Here is a 20,035-nt window from a genome sequence, read left to right as displayed (position 1 = left end):
AGATAAAACACACACACTCACTCAAAGTCGCTCCTCGAACTGAAAAACTCAATCCACAGGAGCCTCTCGTTGATTTTAATTAGTGTTTAATTAATTAGACTTTGCTGATTTGTGTAGTCATCTTGAGATTCTCTCACTTTGAATCAGTGAGGTTTTACACGTATAATCAATAATACTAATTGATTGTTTGTGTGTGCTTGGGAAAGGTTAAGAATTCATGTTTCAGTTGGCATCAGTAGCTGTTAGGTAGAAAATGATTTTAGTTCAATTCGTTTTGGTATAGGAACTCTCAGAGAAATATAGAAATAAGTACAACTGTCCTGTGTGGCTCAGCTGGTAGAGCATGGTGCATTCATCAGTAGGGTTGTGGGTTCGATTCCCACGGGGAACCAGTGTGAAAATGTATACGCTCTACTGTAAGTTGCTCTGAATAAGAGTGTCTGCCAAGTGACTGGAATGTCAAATACATATTTTCTTTTGTTAAAGCACTTCATTAACCAGAGGGGCAGAGATCTATGGTCACAGGAAGAGAATGTCTTTCCCTTTGTAATCGCCCCATCCGCAGTAGAACCCATAGGATAACCTTTTGGTTCCAGGTAGAACCCATAGGATAACCTTTTGGTTCCAGGTAGAACCCATAGGATAACATTTAGGTTCCAGGTAGAACCCATAGGATAACCTTCTGGTTCCAGGTAGAACCCATAGGATAACATTTTGGTTCCAGGTAGAACCCATAGGATAACCTTTTGGTTCCAGGTAGAACCCATAGGATAACCTTTTGGTTCCAGGTAGAACCCATAGGATAACCTTTTGGTTCCAGGTAGAACCCATAGGATAACCTTTTGGTTCCAGGTAGAACCCATAGGATAACCTTTTGGTTCCAGGTAGAACCCATAGGATAACCTTTTGGTTCCAGGTAGAACCCATAGGATAACCTTTTGGTTCCAGGTAGAACCCATAGGATAACCTTTTGGTTCCAGGTAGAACCCATAGGATAACATTTTGGTTCCAGGTAGAACCCATAGGATAACCTTTTGATTCCAGGTAGAACCCATAGGATAACCTTTTGATTCCAGGTAGAACCCATAGGATAACCTTTTGATTCCAGGTAGAACCCATAGGATAACCTTTTGGTTCCAGGTAGAACCCATAGGATAACCTTTTGGTTCCAGGTAGAACCCATAGGATAACCTTTTGGTTCCAGGTAGAACCCATAGGATAACCTTTTGATTCCAGGTAGAACCCATAGGATAACCTTTTGGTTCCAGGTAGAACCCATAGGATACCCTTTTGGTTCCAGGTAGAACCCTTTTGTGTTCCATGTAGAAGCCTTTCCACATAGGGTTCTACATGGAACCCAACAGAGTTCTACCTACAACCAAAAAGGGTTCTACCTGGAACCAAAAAGGGTTCTCCTATGGGGACAGCTGCAGAAACCTTTGGACCCTTTTTTTCCCCCTAAGAGTTTATGGTTTATTTAATCCAAGTGCTTTATGGAGCCATCAAATAGCTGAAAGATGCCAGAACTGAGGATGCAGAGCTGCTACTGGCGGACGTTTTTCTGGAACTGTCTCTTCCCAGAGTTGGACTTCACATGGTTCTTATTCAACAGCCTCCCTGCTGTTCAACCGAGGAGACCTTTGACCACGCTCCAGCCCACCTGCGGCGCTCTGGAACTCGCTGTGCCAAGCGCACATCAAACAGATCCATGTCAGGTCCACCACCTGCGTTCATGCAGGTAGACGGTTTCAGTTTGCTGGACGTGAGCACCATGCCAGATAGGACTCCCCATTGGGCATGAGATGAGCCAATCTGAGGTGTTGGAGGGAAAGAGAGAGGAGAAGGAAAAATAAAGAAGAGAATTCTAAATGAATCTAGTTTCATAGTCTATTCTTACGCTCTGCACATTCTCTGAGCTAGAGATCCTAGGTGGACATTGAAGCAGGCTGTCAGAGTAGAGGAAGTAGTATAACACATAACTGATTATAGGGACCTGTTTACACCTGAGTGTTAGGGGCACTTTAACGTGTTAGCTTTCTGCAATGATATGTGGTGTAGTTTCTGGCAAAGGAGTGCAGGCCCAGTGGCGTATTGATGTGCCTCGGCTAAACTCTAACGAGCGCCGGGGCTCTGCTTGCCAGGCAGGGACTGCAATCTGTCAGTGGGCCGAGCCAGGCAGAAACCCTAATGATATCATCGTCACGCGTTAACAAGGAATCATCTGACACCCATAGTTTTACTTCCGTTTTCCCATCCACATTATTCTCCAAACGGTTTACTGTGTTAGATTGAGCCAGTCCCAATATTAAGACTTGAACGTGAACCTGAGCTTTGCATGTCATCTTTTACCTGTCGTGTACTAAGGTTCCAGGTATATCTTTAGTGACTGATCTCACTAGTTAGGGTTCCATCCAATTAGCGACAGTTTTTCATGTGAATATTGAACAAATGTGCATACAAGAATATGCACATTATGCCACAAGGTGTTTCCATCAAACTGATGGATGAATTGCTGTGCGTGATAACATAGAGCACAGCAAAACACTTTTTAGGGGCTTAAGTTTCTACGTACCGAATAAAAAGCAGAAGTTCAATGTGTTTTCATCGCAATAACATCTCTACCGATGGTGTAGTGGCATATTTTCTCTATTCCATCCAATAAATATGACCACTGCCCTGGCGAGAGAGGGGCTATTTCGGACACACGCTCACTTCAAGCTTTACTGCACGTCCGCAGAGATGATGGCAGTGTGGCACTTCGGATTGCAAGTTTACAAACAAAAGGATGCTTCTTTGTTCAAGCATAGAAGACTTACAGACTTTCTAATATAAAAGATGAGAAAGCAAAAATGTTCCTTATAACTCCTCTAATCCTAATACCTTATAAGTGCAATAAATTAAGCCTATTGTGTGCAGTAAATTCAAGATATCATATGAGTAAGTGCGAGCAAGTGCAGTCAAAAAAGTATACCGCTCCCCCATCTAATCAAGACTCCTCATAGGCCCGACTTCCTCCCTCAAATAACCTTTCCTGCTCCCGTACCCACCGTCCGCACAGAGGGTATTCATCTTCAATAATGGCTTCACACTAATAAGTCAACTGATAATGCTCTGGTTATTGTATACAAATACAAATGAGCTTTTTGGCTTTAACATTCCGGACCCTAATTGTAAAATGCATAATCTATTACCTAAATATTTTATGGATCAATGAAGGCTAGAAGACCGGTGACGTCGACCGCCGAGCACCTCCCGAACAAGGAGAGGCAACGACTTCGGTAGAAGTCGTGACACTGCCTTAATGTTTTTTCCACATTGTAGTGGTAGTAGCCTACAAGATAGCATATCCTGGCATGAAGTTTACTTCAACATGATGGTTTATTATATCAGTATTTGTTAAAGGAATTTCCATTGCAATTGTCACACAATTAATTTTACAGACACAAAAAGATTCCACCACGTCGAACGAACAAATGATCCGTCAACGTTTATCAAAACGTTCCCACACTTCCTGTTTCCATCACACATGCTGTGATTTGTATTTGTTTTAATATGTTGTGACTTTTACTTGCATTAACACTGTGGATGGAAACGTGGGGCTGCAGCGAGTATAGAGATGCTGTGCTAAGCAAAGCACTTCAGGACATGAACTGATGAACCATTTGTCTGGAGATCTGCTAATGACCCCCTACACTCCTTCAGTGAATTCAATGTGTCGATCCACATTCAATCTTAGCCTCTCAGCAGCCTGTCTATCACACCTCTGGCACAGCTGGGTGTTTGAGGAGAACAACATTTCCGAGTATCCTTTCCATCCACATTTAACAGCAAATGTGTACTTTTCACAAATGTAATTATTATAATTTTGTTCGTGGGTTAGCGAAGCTAGGGTGGGACGCTGCATGTCACAGCAGTATGCATTAGTATTAGGAGGAACATTTCTATTAAAAAGGTTTCTTACTCTCCTGCCATTATGGAATTACTAATACTGTTATTCCCCTTTCTCTTCTTCTCTTTCTCTCTCTCTGTCTCTCTTTCCTTGTCTTTGTCGGGTGTTGTCTTTCCCAGGCGCCCTGCAGATTGAGAACAGCGAGGAGACAGACCAGGGGAAGTACGAGTGTGTGGCGTCTAACGTGGAAGGCGTGCGTTACTCATCCCCTGCTAACCTATATGTGCGAGGTAGGGTGCAACAAGGTGCCGGAGGCCAGAAAAACTTCTACTCCGTTGACAAAAAAATGGCTGCCAGAGGGAATCTCAGTCTAAGTGCACTACGAAGTCAAATGTTAACAAATGGTGACCAGGGGGGAAATACAAGTCCTTAACTGAAAATAGGGCACTATTGTGTAGAAAAATCTGAGTTAATAATATAATTATTGTGGCATTGATACCAGTATTGTTCCCCGTAAATGTTAATTTAACTCGCTGTGTTGAACTGTGTCCCGCCAACTAATCCTCCCCGTTAAAATGTTTAGTTCAAATTGGTATCTTTTACTCTTGATATGCTCCCTCTCTGAAAGCCCCATCTACCCTAAATAGCAAATACAACATAGAAAAGGGATGCTTTTATGACCAGCAAGTACGTCGTCAGTCATTTGTCAAGTACGTGTGTGAAAGTTGTAGTTGGCTTTTAAATGTGTTTGCTGTAAATAGCCCATGTAATTACATTTTCAGGCACAGGAATATGACGGTAAGTAACGATTTTGATTGGGTCGCAAAGCCTAGTGCAGACCAATCAAAATGTCAACCCCAGTCTTCCTTTCAGATGGAGAAAAAAGGTTTTGAACTGCAGTAAGATGCCTACAGCACCGCTATAGTAGAAACAATTACTTGTTCTCTACTTGTTCTTCTTTTATCCATTGATAAAATTCCCACATTACTATTTTGGAATTTTGTCTTAAAAATATGTCATTTAAAGGGCTAGGGTTCTGAAATTGTGAAGATATGAAGAACAATGAATCTGACGAAACATTTCAGTTTCTTACAAAACAGGCGATGAAGACAAAAGTTACACCCTATCACTAACTCTAAAAGACAATGAATCCCTGTCGAGGCAGATGCATCTTTCGACATGTGTTATTTATTTTGTGCATATTTAAAAAGATGGCTTACATATCTGCTCAGTTTGTACCGGCAGTGTACCAGATAACTTTGTTCCCACTAAATAATTCCCAAGTCTTCCATTCTAAAATGGGTCAGGGAGTTGCCTTTTCATTATTGCTGTTACTAATAATACTATTATTGCTGTTACTAATAATACTATTATTGCTGTTACTAATAATACTATTACCACTCCTCTATGGGTATTATTAGTCCAAGTCAGTTCAGAACAAGTTCTTATTTACAACGACGGCCTACACCGGCCAAACCCGGACCACGCTGTATGGGACTCCCAATGACGGCCTACACCGGCCAAACCCGGACCACGCTGTATGGGACTCCCAATGACGGCCTACACCGGCCAAACCCGGACCACGCCGGGCCAATTGTGCGGCGCCCAATGGAACTCCCAATCACGGCCGGTTGTGATACAGCCTGGATTCTAGCACTGAGATGCCTTAGACCGCTGCGCCACTCGGGAGCCTTATTAAAGGATCATCTTAAAGCTCTTGTATAATCTCAGCCAGTCGTTTTGAAAGTAGTGCTCACGAACCAAAATGGCTCCCCGAAAAATTGTGCACAATTGTGTACTACGTCGTTTATTTCACATGATATGTTACGTCCTGCGAATAAAATACAATATGTTAAGACTTTTTAAGTGCTTAAGATACCGGACTGCATCTCTAAGTGGCCATGCAGTCTTTGTGATTCTTTGGTACTCGGAGTCAAGCAGTGTATGTCCTCTGCGGCAGAATAAAAGACCCACTGGTGTGATAAACAAACCTGTATTGGGAACGTTGTGTAACCTATAATGTATAGAAGAGTTCTATAGTCAAAATGGACATCGTGTCCTCAGACCAAGCTTAGTTCCGGTAACTGAGGCGATTCCCAAAAGCAACAGTACCTTTTTATTTTCCTAAAAGCCCAGGACGGTCAGTACAGAAGACCGAGATGTATCCACACATGTTATTTGTGATTGTATCAACTGTCTCTTTTTGGTTTTACTTTATATATCAATCAATTCTAATATTTGATGTTGACTAGTATGTTTTGTTCACAAATCAAATTGCACTTGAAATTAGCAGCTCCAGTAGGGATCAAACCTCAGGTGAACATTACACAATATCAGTATTTGCAGTAGTTGTTTAGAAGACTGTAGCCACAGACCTGTCCATTGTCAAAACGTCACGTTTTGACTTGTTCATAGCCACCTGGTTGAAGTAAAATATATTTATACTGTAGCTGCTAATTTAAGCACAAATGGTGTCCTATTGGTTATTTAATTTTTTCCTTGGGTTGTTTCATTGGTTCTCTTTATTTTCTCTGTATTTTCTTTCCTTCTCTAATGAAAGCAAATATGCCCACCATGGGTGGCTAAGGAGCTTGTGCATTTTTATAATGATGATACGCTTGATTTGACTCCAGTGGTGGCCCACTTTTCCTAACAGGCAACAGCGCGGCCACTGGGGTGAATCTGATTTGTTTTTGGGTCAAATCTTATTTAAGTGGCCAGGCAAGATTCGTAAAGACGGCTGTCACTGATAGCAGAGACAGAGAGCCGAGGAAAAACCACAGAGAAATGTAGCTGCAGCTAAACGCCTTGAGGTGGCTTTTTTTACTCTCTCTCTGTTTCCCCTATTTTTCTCTTCTCCTCATGTCATTGTGTTCTGCATCAACCCCTTTTCATCCCTCAGAGCTTCGAGAAGGTTGGTGTGTTTTTTCTTTTTCACTTTTTTTACCCACATATAACAAAAAAAAATGTTGAAATTTTGAAATCTATTTATCTATTACAAAGCTCGATTCATTACTAATTTGAAGAAATTCTAAACAAATTCTATCAAAACTGCTAAATATTTCTGATGGACAATTTTCTTTATTCTTATTCAAAAGAAGAAATGATTCAAACAAACCTGTTTAGTTCGGGTTTTGTTTCTTTTAAGTTTGCATTGTGGGGCCTTTTCTCGTTGGTATCCTTTGGTATTGCTTCTGCTCTGAAAGCTTTCTTGCACTTGTTGTCATGGAAACGTACCACTTGGAAATAACAGGGCCTGATGCATGATGGGAGAATGTAACTACGCTTGCATGCCTGAACAGAATTCCTTTGGCCGTTGTCTTTTCTTTGTGCATTCTTTCCTGTTTTTTTGTTGTTGTTTCTTTTGCCAATTTGTTTCACTCTCTCTACTTCTTCTGCTACCCACACACTGTTTACCTAATTGACACCTTAGTTTGCTTGTTCTTTTCATTACTCCTTTTTGTGTGGTGGTGGTGGTGTTGGTGTTGTGTGTGTGTGTGTGTGTTCCATTGTTTTGTTGTGTTATTTAACTTCCAAAAAATTGTTATTTGTGGTTATTTTGTTTGTGGTCAGGTTTTTTTTCTTAGTTAAAGTTGTTGCTTCTTGAATCCCTTTATGATGTAATAATAAGTGTGAACATAGCCAGTGTTCCTGTCATCTTGCTTATAACAGTCCATTATTGAACATTAGACCTGATTGGGCTAGATTGGGTTTCAGTGGAGATTTCCAGATGCCTTTTACAGTATCACGAAGGGTTCTGCATAGGTTTTTTATTTTCCAATGAAGGCAATCAGACACATGTGGTTTGTCGCCAGACTGCTGCCTGTCCTTCAGCATTCGGCAGACTCAATCAAACACTGCTTTATCATTCGTTTTGTCGTCTTTTCAGCATGTCTGAATTGATTTTCAGATTGATGCAAGGCATGGCAATTTAAGGTTCTCAAATTGGACATCAACAAATACGGAGCGTTTTTTTTGTCATGTGTTTGCATTATAACCCCTGATCTAATAGCGAGGAGAGAATGACAAAATTCATTGCAGACCAATGCAAACCCTGTTTGTTTGCTCGTGTCTAAATTGAGTGTCTTGAATCTAGCTTCCCATCATCTTTCGAAGGAGTTTTCAACATAAAGTGTAACATTCGGTGTGTGCTGGTTTTGGAGCAGCAGATTTTTAAATGAATCAGAGACAGATCTGTATTAAATCTCATGTCACTGACTGCAGTGAACTTCCCTGTAAATTGTACAGCTCCAGAGTGCTTATGAATACATTACATAGATTTGGGGCAAGAGCCGGGTTGTTGGGAGACGGAAATACATGAGGTTCAACAAGTTTGTTCGATCAGGCATATCACTCATTCAGGCAGAAGAGATGGCAGACTTGCTCACGGACTTCCCCTATCTGTCTCCTCTGAGAGCTATGATGTTTTTAATGTTCTGCACGTTAGATGTCTATATGTGGATCTCCTGAGGACCAAGAATAAGAGCCTCTCTGTCTCTCTGTAAAGTGACCCTGCTGGGTTTGCGAAAGCAGGTCCAGACCCACGTTGCATTCCAACTGCAACGATATAGTCCCTTTAATAATTGCCACAGAGTGGAGGGCTGCACTCTCCCCTGGCCATGTGTAACCATGCAGGCCGGCATTTACTGCAGGCTGCATCAGAGAGACATAGGTCACCTCTGCCTGTACGCTCGCCAACTCAGAAAAGGGGAAGAATAAATAATGAGACACTTCACCATGTCTCCCAGGACTTGGGATTTTGTTAAGTTTCCTAGTTTAGTGTTTGTATTCACAAAGGCCTTTAGTGGCTGCTGATAGGACCTGGTCCGGTACTGCACACTATTTTAGACAAACCTGATGACGTACCGTACCCCTCCCCTCAATCTAACACTACTGTGGGCAGTGGAACCAACAAGTTGTAGTTGAGGCATTAATGACATCTCACAATAGTTGCCCCATACACTACTGTGGGCAGTGGAACCAACAGGTTGTAGTTGAGGCATTAATGACATCTCACAATAGTTGCCCCATACACTACTGTGGGCAGTGGAACCAACAGGTTGTAGTTGAGGCGTTAATGACATCTCACAATAGTTGCCCCATACACTACTGTGGGCAGTGGAACCAACAGGTTGTAGTTGAGGCGTTAATGACATCTCACAATAGTTGCCCCATACACTACTGTGGGCAGTGGAACCAACAGGTTGTAGTTGAGGCGTTAATGACATCTCACAATAGTTGCCCCATACACTACTGTGGGCAGTGGAACCAACAGGTTGTAGTTGAGGCGTTAATGACATCTCACAATAGTTGCCCCATACACTACTGTGGGCAGTGGAACCAACAGGTTGTAGTTGAGGCGTTAATGACATCTCACAATAGTTGCCCCATACACTACTGTGGGCAGTGGAACCAACAGGTTGTAGTTGAGGCGTTAATGACATCTCACAATAGTTGCCCCATACACTACTGTGGGCAGTGGAATCAACAGGTTGTAGTTGAGGCGTTAATGACATCTCACAATAGTTGCCCCATACACTACTGTGGGCAGTGGAACCAACAGGTTGTAGTTGAGGCGTTAATGACATCTCACAATAGTTGCCCCATACACTGCTGTGGGCAGTGGAACCAACAGGTTGTAGTTGAGGCATTAATGACATCTCACAATAGTTGCCCCATACACTGCTGTGGGCAGTGGAACCAACAGGTTGTAGTTGAGGCATTAATGACATCTCACAATAGTTGCCCCATACACTACTGTGGGCAGTGTTCTCAACATCTGTGCTCTCCTTTTGTGTCTCTTCTCTCCTCGCCTGTTTCAACTAAGCCACCACTGCCGTAGAAATCCTCCGTCTCAACTTCGTTCAGCGACACAGTTCATTAGGCAAATGTACATAATCATCTCTTTTGAGCCCTCACTCGTCTCAGACACAAATGAGGGGTTTGTCGGGCTCCCACTGTACCTTGCACCAATTAGTGAGAAATAGACATTCTATTAGCAATTGTACCAATTGATGCCTTGAATACCAGAGGGTCGATATTCTCCCATTGTTGTCCTCTCAGAGTAGAGTCCTCAAACGATGACATGATCCCACTGAAGGAAATTTAACAAGTGAGCCCAGAAGACTTAGCCGATGATTCAAAAAATGTTTTTGCAAACCTATATTGATATCTACATATTAATAATGTAGTTGGTCTGTAGTTAGTGTCTGGAGAAGAACAACTTTATCCAGATTGTCGATGATGCAGGAACACTATGCCGTGCTGATGACTGCATGGGAATGTTGCAGTCCTACTATGATGCCTGCCTTGTTTTGAATGTGCTTGCATGTCCTGCTGTGCATTTCTGTTTAACTGTTGGGAAAGAAAGCTAGATTACACCTGATTTTCTCACTGGCCATTGTGGAAGCCAGCCATTTTTTGTTTAAAGGAGTCCTGGAGATGATATCCCCCCCCTTAAAACCACACACATATATCTGTATCCTTGGAGTCCTGTGTAAATTAAGAAATGCGTATTTTGCAGCACAAAACAGGGATCAATTTAATCCCAGTTTTGGACCTAATTTCTATAGTCTTTCCATTCTGACTAATTCACGGCCAAGCTGAGACCTAATCTGCATTATATTTTGGCTGCTTGTCTTCCATCTGTAAGACGATGGAATAGTCAGGCACTATAAAATCTTCTGAACCTCCTGTTTGCTATTATCAGATATCCAGCCAGGATTTCTGTCAGTATCCCTCATGTAATAATCTCCATTTTGATGAGCCAGCCATAGAGACTATTTAGCATTGCTTCAGCCAAGGTGTAGGCAGCCCCATGTGGTTTCTATGTAAATGTGCTCGGTCTTGCTCCACGCTTGTAACTTCAGAATCTCCATATCACGCCTGTGTCCTCAGGCACCGAGAGGGTGTAATCTCAGCTTCAAGGTGACACTAAAGGCCACACATTATTTTGGCTTCCCCCCTTCTTCATTTTGGGGCAGGACAAACTGCCTCACCAAAATGGCCGATAATGTCCGATGCCTTCTGACCTCCATTTTGTCACTGAACTCCGGCCCCACTTAGAGTTAGCTCAGTACTCTGGCGTTCTCTCTTGACTGCTTCTTCACCTTCGTCCACTGTAAGACCTTTTGAGTTGTATTTCTCACCACATTGGGGCTTGAAATAGTAGTCCAAATCATTGGTATATTTTGAACACTAGTCACTATGTATGTGCCTGTTGGGCTCCTGGTCTTAGTGAATAAGGAGATGTGTCAATGCAATTGGGATTCTTTATTTCTTTATTTTATTTTTTGTTGTTGCTAGGTTTGTGTTTCTAAAGAGTAGCATCACAGAGAAAGAGCAGCATTCCCCACACATCAGAGAGAGAGAGACCATAGAGCCAAGTGCATGATAAAGCTGTCCACTCCACTCTATCCCATACTCATTTCGTATACAGTACTACATCAAGGTAATGGTAGTGGGGTGAGGCATTGACTTGAGATCCAAATGTCAACCAACTGAAACAGCTGTGTCTGCTACTGTCAGCAGCTCCTACCCATCTCAAGATGTATAGGATATAACCAAGCTGCAGTTTATTGTCTGACCTTGAACTAATGATGCTCTGTTTAAACAGATGTCCTGGAGACATTCTGAGGGTAGAACCAATCAGAATTCATCAGAGGCTACATAAATGCATTAGAAGTTAGATTCTTTTTTTCCTTTTACGCATGCTTGAAAGACTTAAAAGGACATAGTTATACCATTGTTCTGGGGGAGAGACCTATATTTCAGAAAATGTAACAGTAGAACCTGTGGTGGGCAAGGGTGAAAGGTAAATTTTTTTTTTTAAATCACTCAACCACCAATGCTCGGTCCATTGTCTGACCTTCGCCCCAAGGGAGAGAACGGGACCGTCAAAACCCAAACTGGTGTCCACACAATTAAACCTAGATAGACTTCCCTTGTAAATGTAGTTATTTAATATTCAAGTGTTTCGAATTTGGCAATGGTTTTTAAGTGGCTGTGAGTCGTCCCCCCCCCCCCCAAAAAAAAAACTACAACTACAGAGCCTTGAGGAACACACCCACACACTGTGATGTTGACTATACTGTTAAGACTCAATGTTTTTTGTAGATTTTAAGTTGGATTTCCCTTTCTTTGATTTGAAATGTGTCCCACACCATGCTAGATTGTGAATGGCATGCTTGTATGGGCTTGGGTGACATGTTTAGACTGTACGGGTTCTCTTGTGTCGGGCCTTGTTGATCTGTTACTCATGTCATGCCCACACCCATGCATGTCCATGTAAAGAATGGGCTAACCTTTCACCTTTGTTCTTCAATAAGTACTTTTTGGGGAGAGATTATAGGGCTATGGCCAATACTTTACTTGAAGTGCACTACAAAACATCTGTCATAAGAGTGACATCATACGTACTAGGACAGAACAGGGGATGATGACAAAAATCCATAACCGTTATGACAACAGATATGACATTGTTCTGACTATCTCCTCTCCTGCCTCCTTAGCAAAGTCATTTCCGTTGATATACGTGGATGGTTGGTTGTGATTCAGTCATGACTTGTTATGAAAGACAATGTTATGTCACCCTTTTGTTAGCGTTGTGATTGCCACTTGTTGTGAATATGGAGCCTACTTTCTTTTCGTTCTTTTCGCGAATAGGAGACAATTTTGGAAATAGTTATTCTTGTCTTAAACTGTGCAGAGGAGTTAAGCTTAATTTGTTGTATTTTTTTTTTCATAATCCATTTGAGTTAACTATTTTACTATAACTAAACACAAAGTAATTCACACAAAAAAAGTTATCTTGAGGGGAAATGTGTAGTAACCAGGACTTACGGCCACATCATGTGAATAGAGCACCTTGACCTCAAGGCCGGGTTTTGACACGCTGGTCTACAGTAGCAATTGACATTGTCAGTGAGTTCGAGGGTTTTTTCTAAGGTACTCTGGAAGAGCACTGGTGTGGGTGTTTGGGATAATATGATTATCACCCAACGGAGACGATACTCATGTGAGTGAATGCATTATTCATTTATTTTTACACTTACTGTAAAAAGGGAGATACCTCCGTGATTCTGTGACCAATCAATTGCGGTAGATTCTACAGTTCAGATTCTGAGAAGTAGAGATAAACATTTCTTGGATGTCTCCTTGTGCACAGGCTTGGTTTATGTATTAAAGATCACAGCTCAGAGTTACTTTATTGAAATGCACGCTCGGTGGTGTACACAAACAGGTAAATCCTTTTAGAGGAAGTGTGTTGTAAGCTTGAATGGTGCTCTCCCTCGTGGAAAAACAGTCAAGGTTATCCGATACTATGATTGAATGAATCCCATTTGAATCGACACGGTGTGTTAGGAATGCCATTTTTCCTCTCTACCCCCTCCTCCCCCCCTTAACCTTAATGCACCCCTGGTTTTTGTTGGCAACAAGCCTGGGGATGGGGGGGGGGGGCAGTTGAATCTCTGATTTGAAGCCCCAGTGTGTGAGACCTCAAACCCACTTTGAGACATGTTTTTATTTACTTTGGCCAGAATCAGTCTCTTTACCCTCTCCTCCTACCTTACCCCTACCCTCTCCTCCTACCTTACCCCTACCCTCTCTCCTCCTACCTTCCCCTACCCTCTCTCCTCCTACCTTACCCCTACCCTCTCTCCTCCTACCTTCCCCCTACCCTCTCTCCTCCTACCTTACCCCTACCCTCTCTCCTCCTACCTTCCCCCTGCCCTCTCTCCTCCTACCTTCCCCCTACCCTCTCTCATCCTACCTTCCCCTACCCTCTCTCCTCCTACCTTACCCCTACCCTCTCTCCTCCTACCTTCCCCTACCCTCTCTCCTCCTACCTTACCCCTACCCTCTCTCCTCCTACCTTCCCCCTGCCCTCTCTCCTCCTACCTTCCCCCTACCCTCTCTCCTCCTACCTTCCCCCTGCCCTCTCTCCTCCTACCTTCCCCCTACCCTCTCTCCTCCTACCTTCCCCTACCCTCTCTCCTCCTACCTTCCCTTACCCTCTCCCCTCTACCTTCCCCTACCCTCTCTCTTCCTACCTTCCACCTACCCTCTCTCCTCCTACCTTCCCCTACCCTCTCTCCTCCTACCTTCCCCCTACCCTCTCTCCTCCTACCTTCCCCCTACCCTCTCTCCTCCTACCTTCCCCCTGCCCTCTCTCCTCCTACCTTCCCCCTACCCTCTCTCCTCCTACCTTCCCTTACCCTCTCCCCTCTACCTTCCCCCTACCCTCTCTCCTCCTACCTTCCCCCTACCCTCTCTCCTCCTACCTTCCCCCTACCCTCTCTCCTCCTACCTTCCCCCTACCCTCTCTCCTCCTACCTTCCCCCTACCCTCTCTCCTCCTACCTTCCCCCTACCCTCTCTCCTCCTATCTTCCCCTACCCTCTCCCCTTTACCATCCCCTCCTCTTCCTCTACCCTCTCCCCTCCTACCTACCCTCTCCCCTTCTACAGTCCCATCCACTCCCCTACCCTCTCCCCCCTCTACTGTACCCTCCTTCCTTCACCTACCCTACCCCTCCTACCTTCCCCTACCCTCTCCCCTCCTATCTTCCTCTACCGTCTCCCCTCCTACCTTCCTCTACCATCTCCCCTCCTACCTTCCCTAACCCCTCCTACCTTCCACTACCCACTCCCCTTCTTCTCTCCCCTACCCTCGCCCCTCCTTCCTACCTTTCCCCATCCTCTCCCTCTACCTTCCCCTACCCTTCCCCTTTCTACCTTCCCCTACCCACTTTTCTCCTACCTTCCCCTACCCACTTTTCTCCTACCTTCCCCTACCCTCTCTCCTCCTACCTTCCCCCTACCCTCTCTCCTCCTACCTTCCCCTACCCTCTCTCCTCCTACCTTCCCCTACCCTACCCCCCCTTACCCTCTCCCCTCCTTCCTTCCCCTACCTCTGCGTACAGTACATTATCTTGCCCATCAGTGTCTTGTTTGTCTGTTCCTTCAATCTGCAGTCTTGTTGCTCCGGTCTGTTCTGTTCTGCCTCGTGTCCCATCTCCTTATCCTTCCGGTCTGTCCGTCTGTCTCTAAGTCTGAGTCTCAGCATATTCTCCATCGTTTTAGTTTTTTACTGCTCTCTCTCTCCCTCTGGACCTTTCTTGCATGAGTCCCAAAGCCAGTGTGTATCTCACACAGTGTGTATCTCACACACACACACACACACACACACACACACACACACACACACACACACACACACACACACACACACACACACACACACACACACACACACACACACACACACGTATCACACACATGTAGATATACTATGCATACTCACATAAACACATAAAAATTATTACCCAACCTAATCCTCTCCCCACTCAACCACATGATCAACTTTATATGACCATTCCAACTACCCCCAATTCTCTCCCATCCTGGACATCCGTTGTGCTGTACCCCCAGCTCTTCCTCTACCTCCTTTTTCTCCTGTCTTTGATAGTTCCTCTCTAGCTACTACAGCTGTCTCTATATGTCCTCTCATAGACAGACTAGTTGTTCCTCTCTAGCTACTAGAGCTGTCTCTATATGTCCTCTCATAGACAGACTAGTTTTTCCTCTCTAGCTACTAGAGCTGTCTCTATATGTCCTCTCATAGACAGACTAGTTTTTCCTCTCTAGCTACTACAGCTGTCTCTATATGTCCTCTCATAGACAGACTAGTTGTTCCTCTCTAGCTACTACAGCTGTCTCTATATGTCCTCTCATAGACAGACTAGTTTTTCCTCTCTAGCTACTAGAGCTGTCTCTATATGTCCTCTCATAGACAGACTAGTTTTTCCTCTCTAGCTACTACAGCTGTCTCTATATGTCCTCTCATAGACAGACTAGTTGTTCCTCTCTAGCTACTAGAGCTGTCTCTATATGTCCTCTCATAGACAGACTTGTTGTTCCTCTCTAGCTACTACAGCTGTCTCTATATGTCCTCTCATAGACAGACTAGTTGTTCCTCTCTAGCTACTAGAGCTGTCTCTATATGTCCTCTCATAGACAGACTTGTTGTTCCTCTCTAGCTACTACAGCTGTCTCTATATGTCCTCTCATAGACAGACTAGTTGTTCCTCTCTATACCTATTTTGCTTTACTTCTGCCAGGACTGCAATGTGCCAACTGTCACATTAGGTCACATTGTCTCTCTCTCGAGAAAAAAAGAAGAAGCTTACACAGCATTGAAATGGGTCCCCCCCTTCCCTCCCCCCACCCTCCTTTTTCTCTCTTTGTCTCTCTCTCTCTCTCTCTTTCTTAATTCCTTGCGCGTGTTCTATCCTTTCTTAGATATGTACCGTTTCCTCTCCAATCGTCTTTGTCTGGGCATGCTAGCGACCCTTGAGTTATATTCCTCGATGCATTCTATCTCAATTTTATATCTGGTTTTGTTATGTATTGTTTACTCCTTGATTTATCTCAGTCTATTATGCATGCTGTCTGTGGGACTGATAGCTGCATCTATCAATGGAACCGTGTCAGATCTTCGAAAGGCTTTGTCCAGTGGATCTACCCTAAACCACAAAAATCTGATTAAAGTTTCTCATCTTTAGCCATAGCTTGCAGATACCATTAGGGCTAAGAGCACGAGCCTGTTTATCAATCAGATGCATGTGGCCCCAACTCCAACTATAACCACTCTATTCATAGAATACTATGGGAGAAATGTCCTATTCTTCCTGTGCCATGGGAGGGGCCTATAATGGCCAACTTCCTGGTTTGCTTTGAGTGGCTGAGAGGACAGGAAGTTTCTGTTTACTGTATGGCATCGATCATACAGTACTCCCTCAAACATTAGACTCTTTCTTCATGGATGTTAACTCCACGTTGTCGAAACATATTCTGTCAGTAGGTCAGTTTTCAAAGATGAGAAACTCATAATAGATTTTTGTGTCTTTAATTGTGCTGTGATGGGTCAAATTTTGGTCAATGGAACCTTGTTGCTATGAATCGTTGCTTTAATGTCAATCTATATTGTCGTTGAAGCAGTTCTTGTTAGTTCAGTTCCTTCTCATTATTAATATATATTTTTTGTTACTTTGGAAAGTGCGTACTAGAGAAACGTACTAGATTTAGTTGAGTTTCAGTTGTCTTGTACTGTGATTTTCTCTGTGGATGTAATGGATGCCGTTGAAAGGGTCCATTTTTTATCGGCCTGTCTTGTTACCTCTTTTTCTCTCTCTCTTTTTGACTCCCTCCACCTCATCCCTCCCTCCTCCCTCTTCCCTCCACCTCATCCCTCCCTCCTCCCTCCTCCCTCCTCCCTCCTCCCTCCTCCCTCCTCCCTCCTCCCTCCTCCCTCCTCCCTCCTCCCTCCACCTCATCCCTCCCTCCTCCCTCCTCCCTCCACCTCATCCCTCCCTCCTCCCTCCACCTCCCTCCTCCCTCCTCCCTCCTCCCTCCACCTCATCCCTCCCTCCTCCCTCCACCTCATCCCTCCCTCCTCCCCACTCCCAGTCCGCCGTGTGCCCCCTCGCTTTTCTATCCCACCGACCAGTCACGAGATGATGCCAGGTGGCAGTGTGAACATCACCTGCGTGGCGGTAGGGTCGCCCATGCCGTACGTCAAATGGATGCTCAACTCCGAGGACCTAACGCCCGAAGACGAGATGCCAGTGGGTCGGAATGTTCTGGAGCTCAACAGCGTGCGAGAGTCTGCCAACTACACATGTGTGGCCATGAGCAGTCTGGGCATCATCGAGGCGGTGGCGCAGATCACCGTCAAGTGTAAGGGGGGTGGCACAGAGATTCTTCTAGGCTACTAGTACTACTGCTGTGGTTGGGGGGAAAAAACAACATTGAGATGTGTTATGATGTGGCATCTTAATAATAATTATATGTCTGCATCTGAGTAATTTTAAAAGTCCCTTTTCACTCCCCCCCCCCCCCTTCTGAACCCCCACAGCCCTGCCCAAGCCTCCAGGCACCCCAATGGTGACCGAGACCACGGCCACCAGTGTCACCATCACCTGGGACTCGGGCAACCCGGACCCAGTGTCCTATTACATCATCCAGTACCGCGCCAAGTCTCCCGACAGCAAGTTTGAGACCATGGACGGCATCACCACTACGCGATACAGCATCGGGGGCCTCTACCCCAACACGGAGTACGAGATCCGCGTCTCGGCCTTTAACACCATCGGCCAGGGTCCCCCCAGTGAGCCGGTGGAGACCCGGACCGGGGAACAAGCCCCGGCCAGTCCACCCCGCAACATCCAGGCCCGGATCATCTCCCAGAACACCATGATGGTGCGCTGGGACGAGCCAGAGGAGCCCAACGGACAGATCAAAGGGTACCGGGTGTACTACACCATGGACCCGTCCCAGCCCATGAGCCTATGGCAGATCCATAATGTCCAGGATAGCATCATCACCACCATCCAGAGCCTGGTGGCATCTGAGACCTACACCATCCGTGTCCTAGCCTTTACCTCGGTGGGCGACGGGCCCTTCTCCGACCCCATCCACGTCAAAGTGCTGCAAGGAGGTTAGGTTTCTGGGTTCAACCCTTCCTATCAACAATTTCTGTGTGGTTTTACTAGGGTTGAATGTATACCACAAGTGATCTGTTACGATTTTGTACTGTAGTTGAAAGTCCTTGAAAAACAAGGGCTCACTGCAGTGATCACTGTCACTAAATCCATTTCTCTTTGTCTGTCATAGTCCCCGGACAGCCAACAAAGTTCCAGGTTGGTGCTGTGTCCGACACAAGCATGGAGTTGACCTGGGAACCTGCCTTCCAGAAAGAGGGGATCATCAGCTTTGAACTCCGGTACAAAGAGGGCAGTTTTGGTAGCCAGGTAAGATATGGTTGTTCTTTTGTTAAAAGTGAGCTGTGGGAAGACCGTTGACCAAACTTTTGCCTTTTAGTACTCATAGAACACACTGTTTGAGGAAAGGTGTTCAGCGAACAAGGTGCAAAAAGGAACAACCATGAGGTACAGTAAGATCCAGTGATATAACATTTCAGTCAAAAGCCTCACTTTTCTACACCAACAGGTGACCAAAACATTTGTCCCTACTGCTTCGTACGTCGTTGAGGGTCTGCGGGCGAACACGGAGTACTACTTCTCTCTGGCTGCCATTTCCAACAAAGGCATTGGAGCCTTCACCAACGAAATATCCCAGAAAACCTTGCAAGCCAGTATGTAGCTCTTTTGCTCTCTTCTCCATGTCCTCTGTGTGGGCTGTGGGCGGGCTGATGGGAGTCTGTGGTGCAGGGGTCAACAATGTTTTCGTGTCTTCTGGTGACCTTTTAATCATGCAGATCTTTTGTGAAGACATGAACTCTCTTCCTGGCTCCAGGCTAGAAGCGTGGAATTAATTGAAGTGTCTCCATTGTTGCCTTGATGTCGAAGTTCTCATCACCTTTGAACTGTGAATGTGTTTTATAGGGACATGCACAGGGTTCAAAGCTGATTCTGTTCTATAATGACTTTCTTGATTCAATACTATGCAGATCATCTATTGACAACATGTGATTTAATGGGAACAGTGATGATTTCTCCCAAAGACTTCAACCTGCCAGAAATAACTTGACTTATTGTTCTTCAGCAGGATAACAGTTACCTTAGAAATGGTAAAAAGGTGTGATGGTCTTTAACCGTTTTTTACCTTTAGAGTGTATTATTTTCCACTCTGGGTTTATAGGTCATGGTGCTAACTATGATGCAATTTATCCTCCATTGTCAAACCAACTGGTCAATGTTTCTCACCTTCTTTATTTTCCTTTCACTGCTGTTTTCCTTTGTCAACAGCAAGTCCACTTTAACCCACATGACTGAGACACAAAACAAAACTCCCCACCCGCTGGGCAAAAAAACTGGTTGAATCAATGTTGTTTCCACGTCATTTTAACCCCCCCCAAAAAATCTATGTGATGATGTCGAATCAACGTTGAAAACGAATTGAATTTGCAAAAAGCAAATCAACGTAAGGCCAATTTCAATTTGTTTCAAACAACTTTTAACCAAAATCCAATGACATGGTGACAACTCAACCAAATGTAAATCAAAACTACGTTGACGTCTGTGCCCAGTGGGCCGTGACTGCCATGGCTTTCTGCTGAACCATGTGTAGAGAGGGGGTGAGGTGGGTGTAGGATTCAGAGGACAGGCAGCAAAACCCTCCAATCA

General features: G+C 44.5%; 1 protein-coding gene across 1 annotated transcript in view; it reads left to right on the top strand.

The window, feature by feature from the left end:
- The window catches only part of LOC109881252 (receptor-type tyrosine-protein phosphatase S), a 418,713-nt gene that overhangs the window by 270,636 nt on the left and 128,042 nt on the right, over positions 1–20,035 (top strand). The window contains exons 7-12 of the mRNA XM_031822228.1: positions 4,069–4,179; positions 6,792–6,803; positions 17,358–17,627; positions 17,806–18,387; positions 18,564–18,700; positions 18,900–19,044. Of these exons, the coding sequence (XP_031678088.1) occupies positions 4,069–4,179; positions 6,792–6,803; positions 17,358–17,627; positions 17,806–18,387; positions 18,564–18,700; positions 18,900–19,044 (1,257 nt within the window). The remainder of the gene's footprint in view (positions 1–4,068; positions 4,180–6,791; positions 6,804–17,357; positions 17,628–17,805; positions 18,388–18,563; positions 18,701–18,899; positions 19,045–20,035) is intronic.

Source organism: Oncorhynchus kisutch, linkage group LG4 (genome assembly GCF_002021735.2).
Source record: "Oncorhynchus kisutch isolate 150728-3 linkage group LG4, Okis_V2, whole genome shotgun sequence".
Taxonomy (NCBI): domain Eukaryota; kingdom Metazoa; phylum Chordata; class Actinopteri; order Salmoniformes; family Salmonidae; genus Oncorhynchus; species Oncorhynchus kisutch.
The sequence above is the reverse complement of the archived record's forward strand: the minus strand, read 5'-3'. Positions and strand labels throughout refer to the sequence as shown.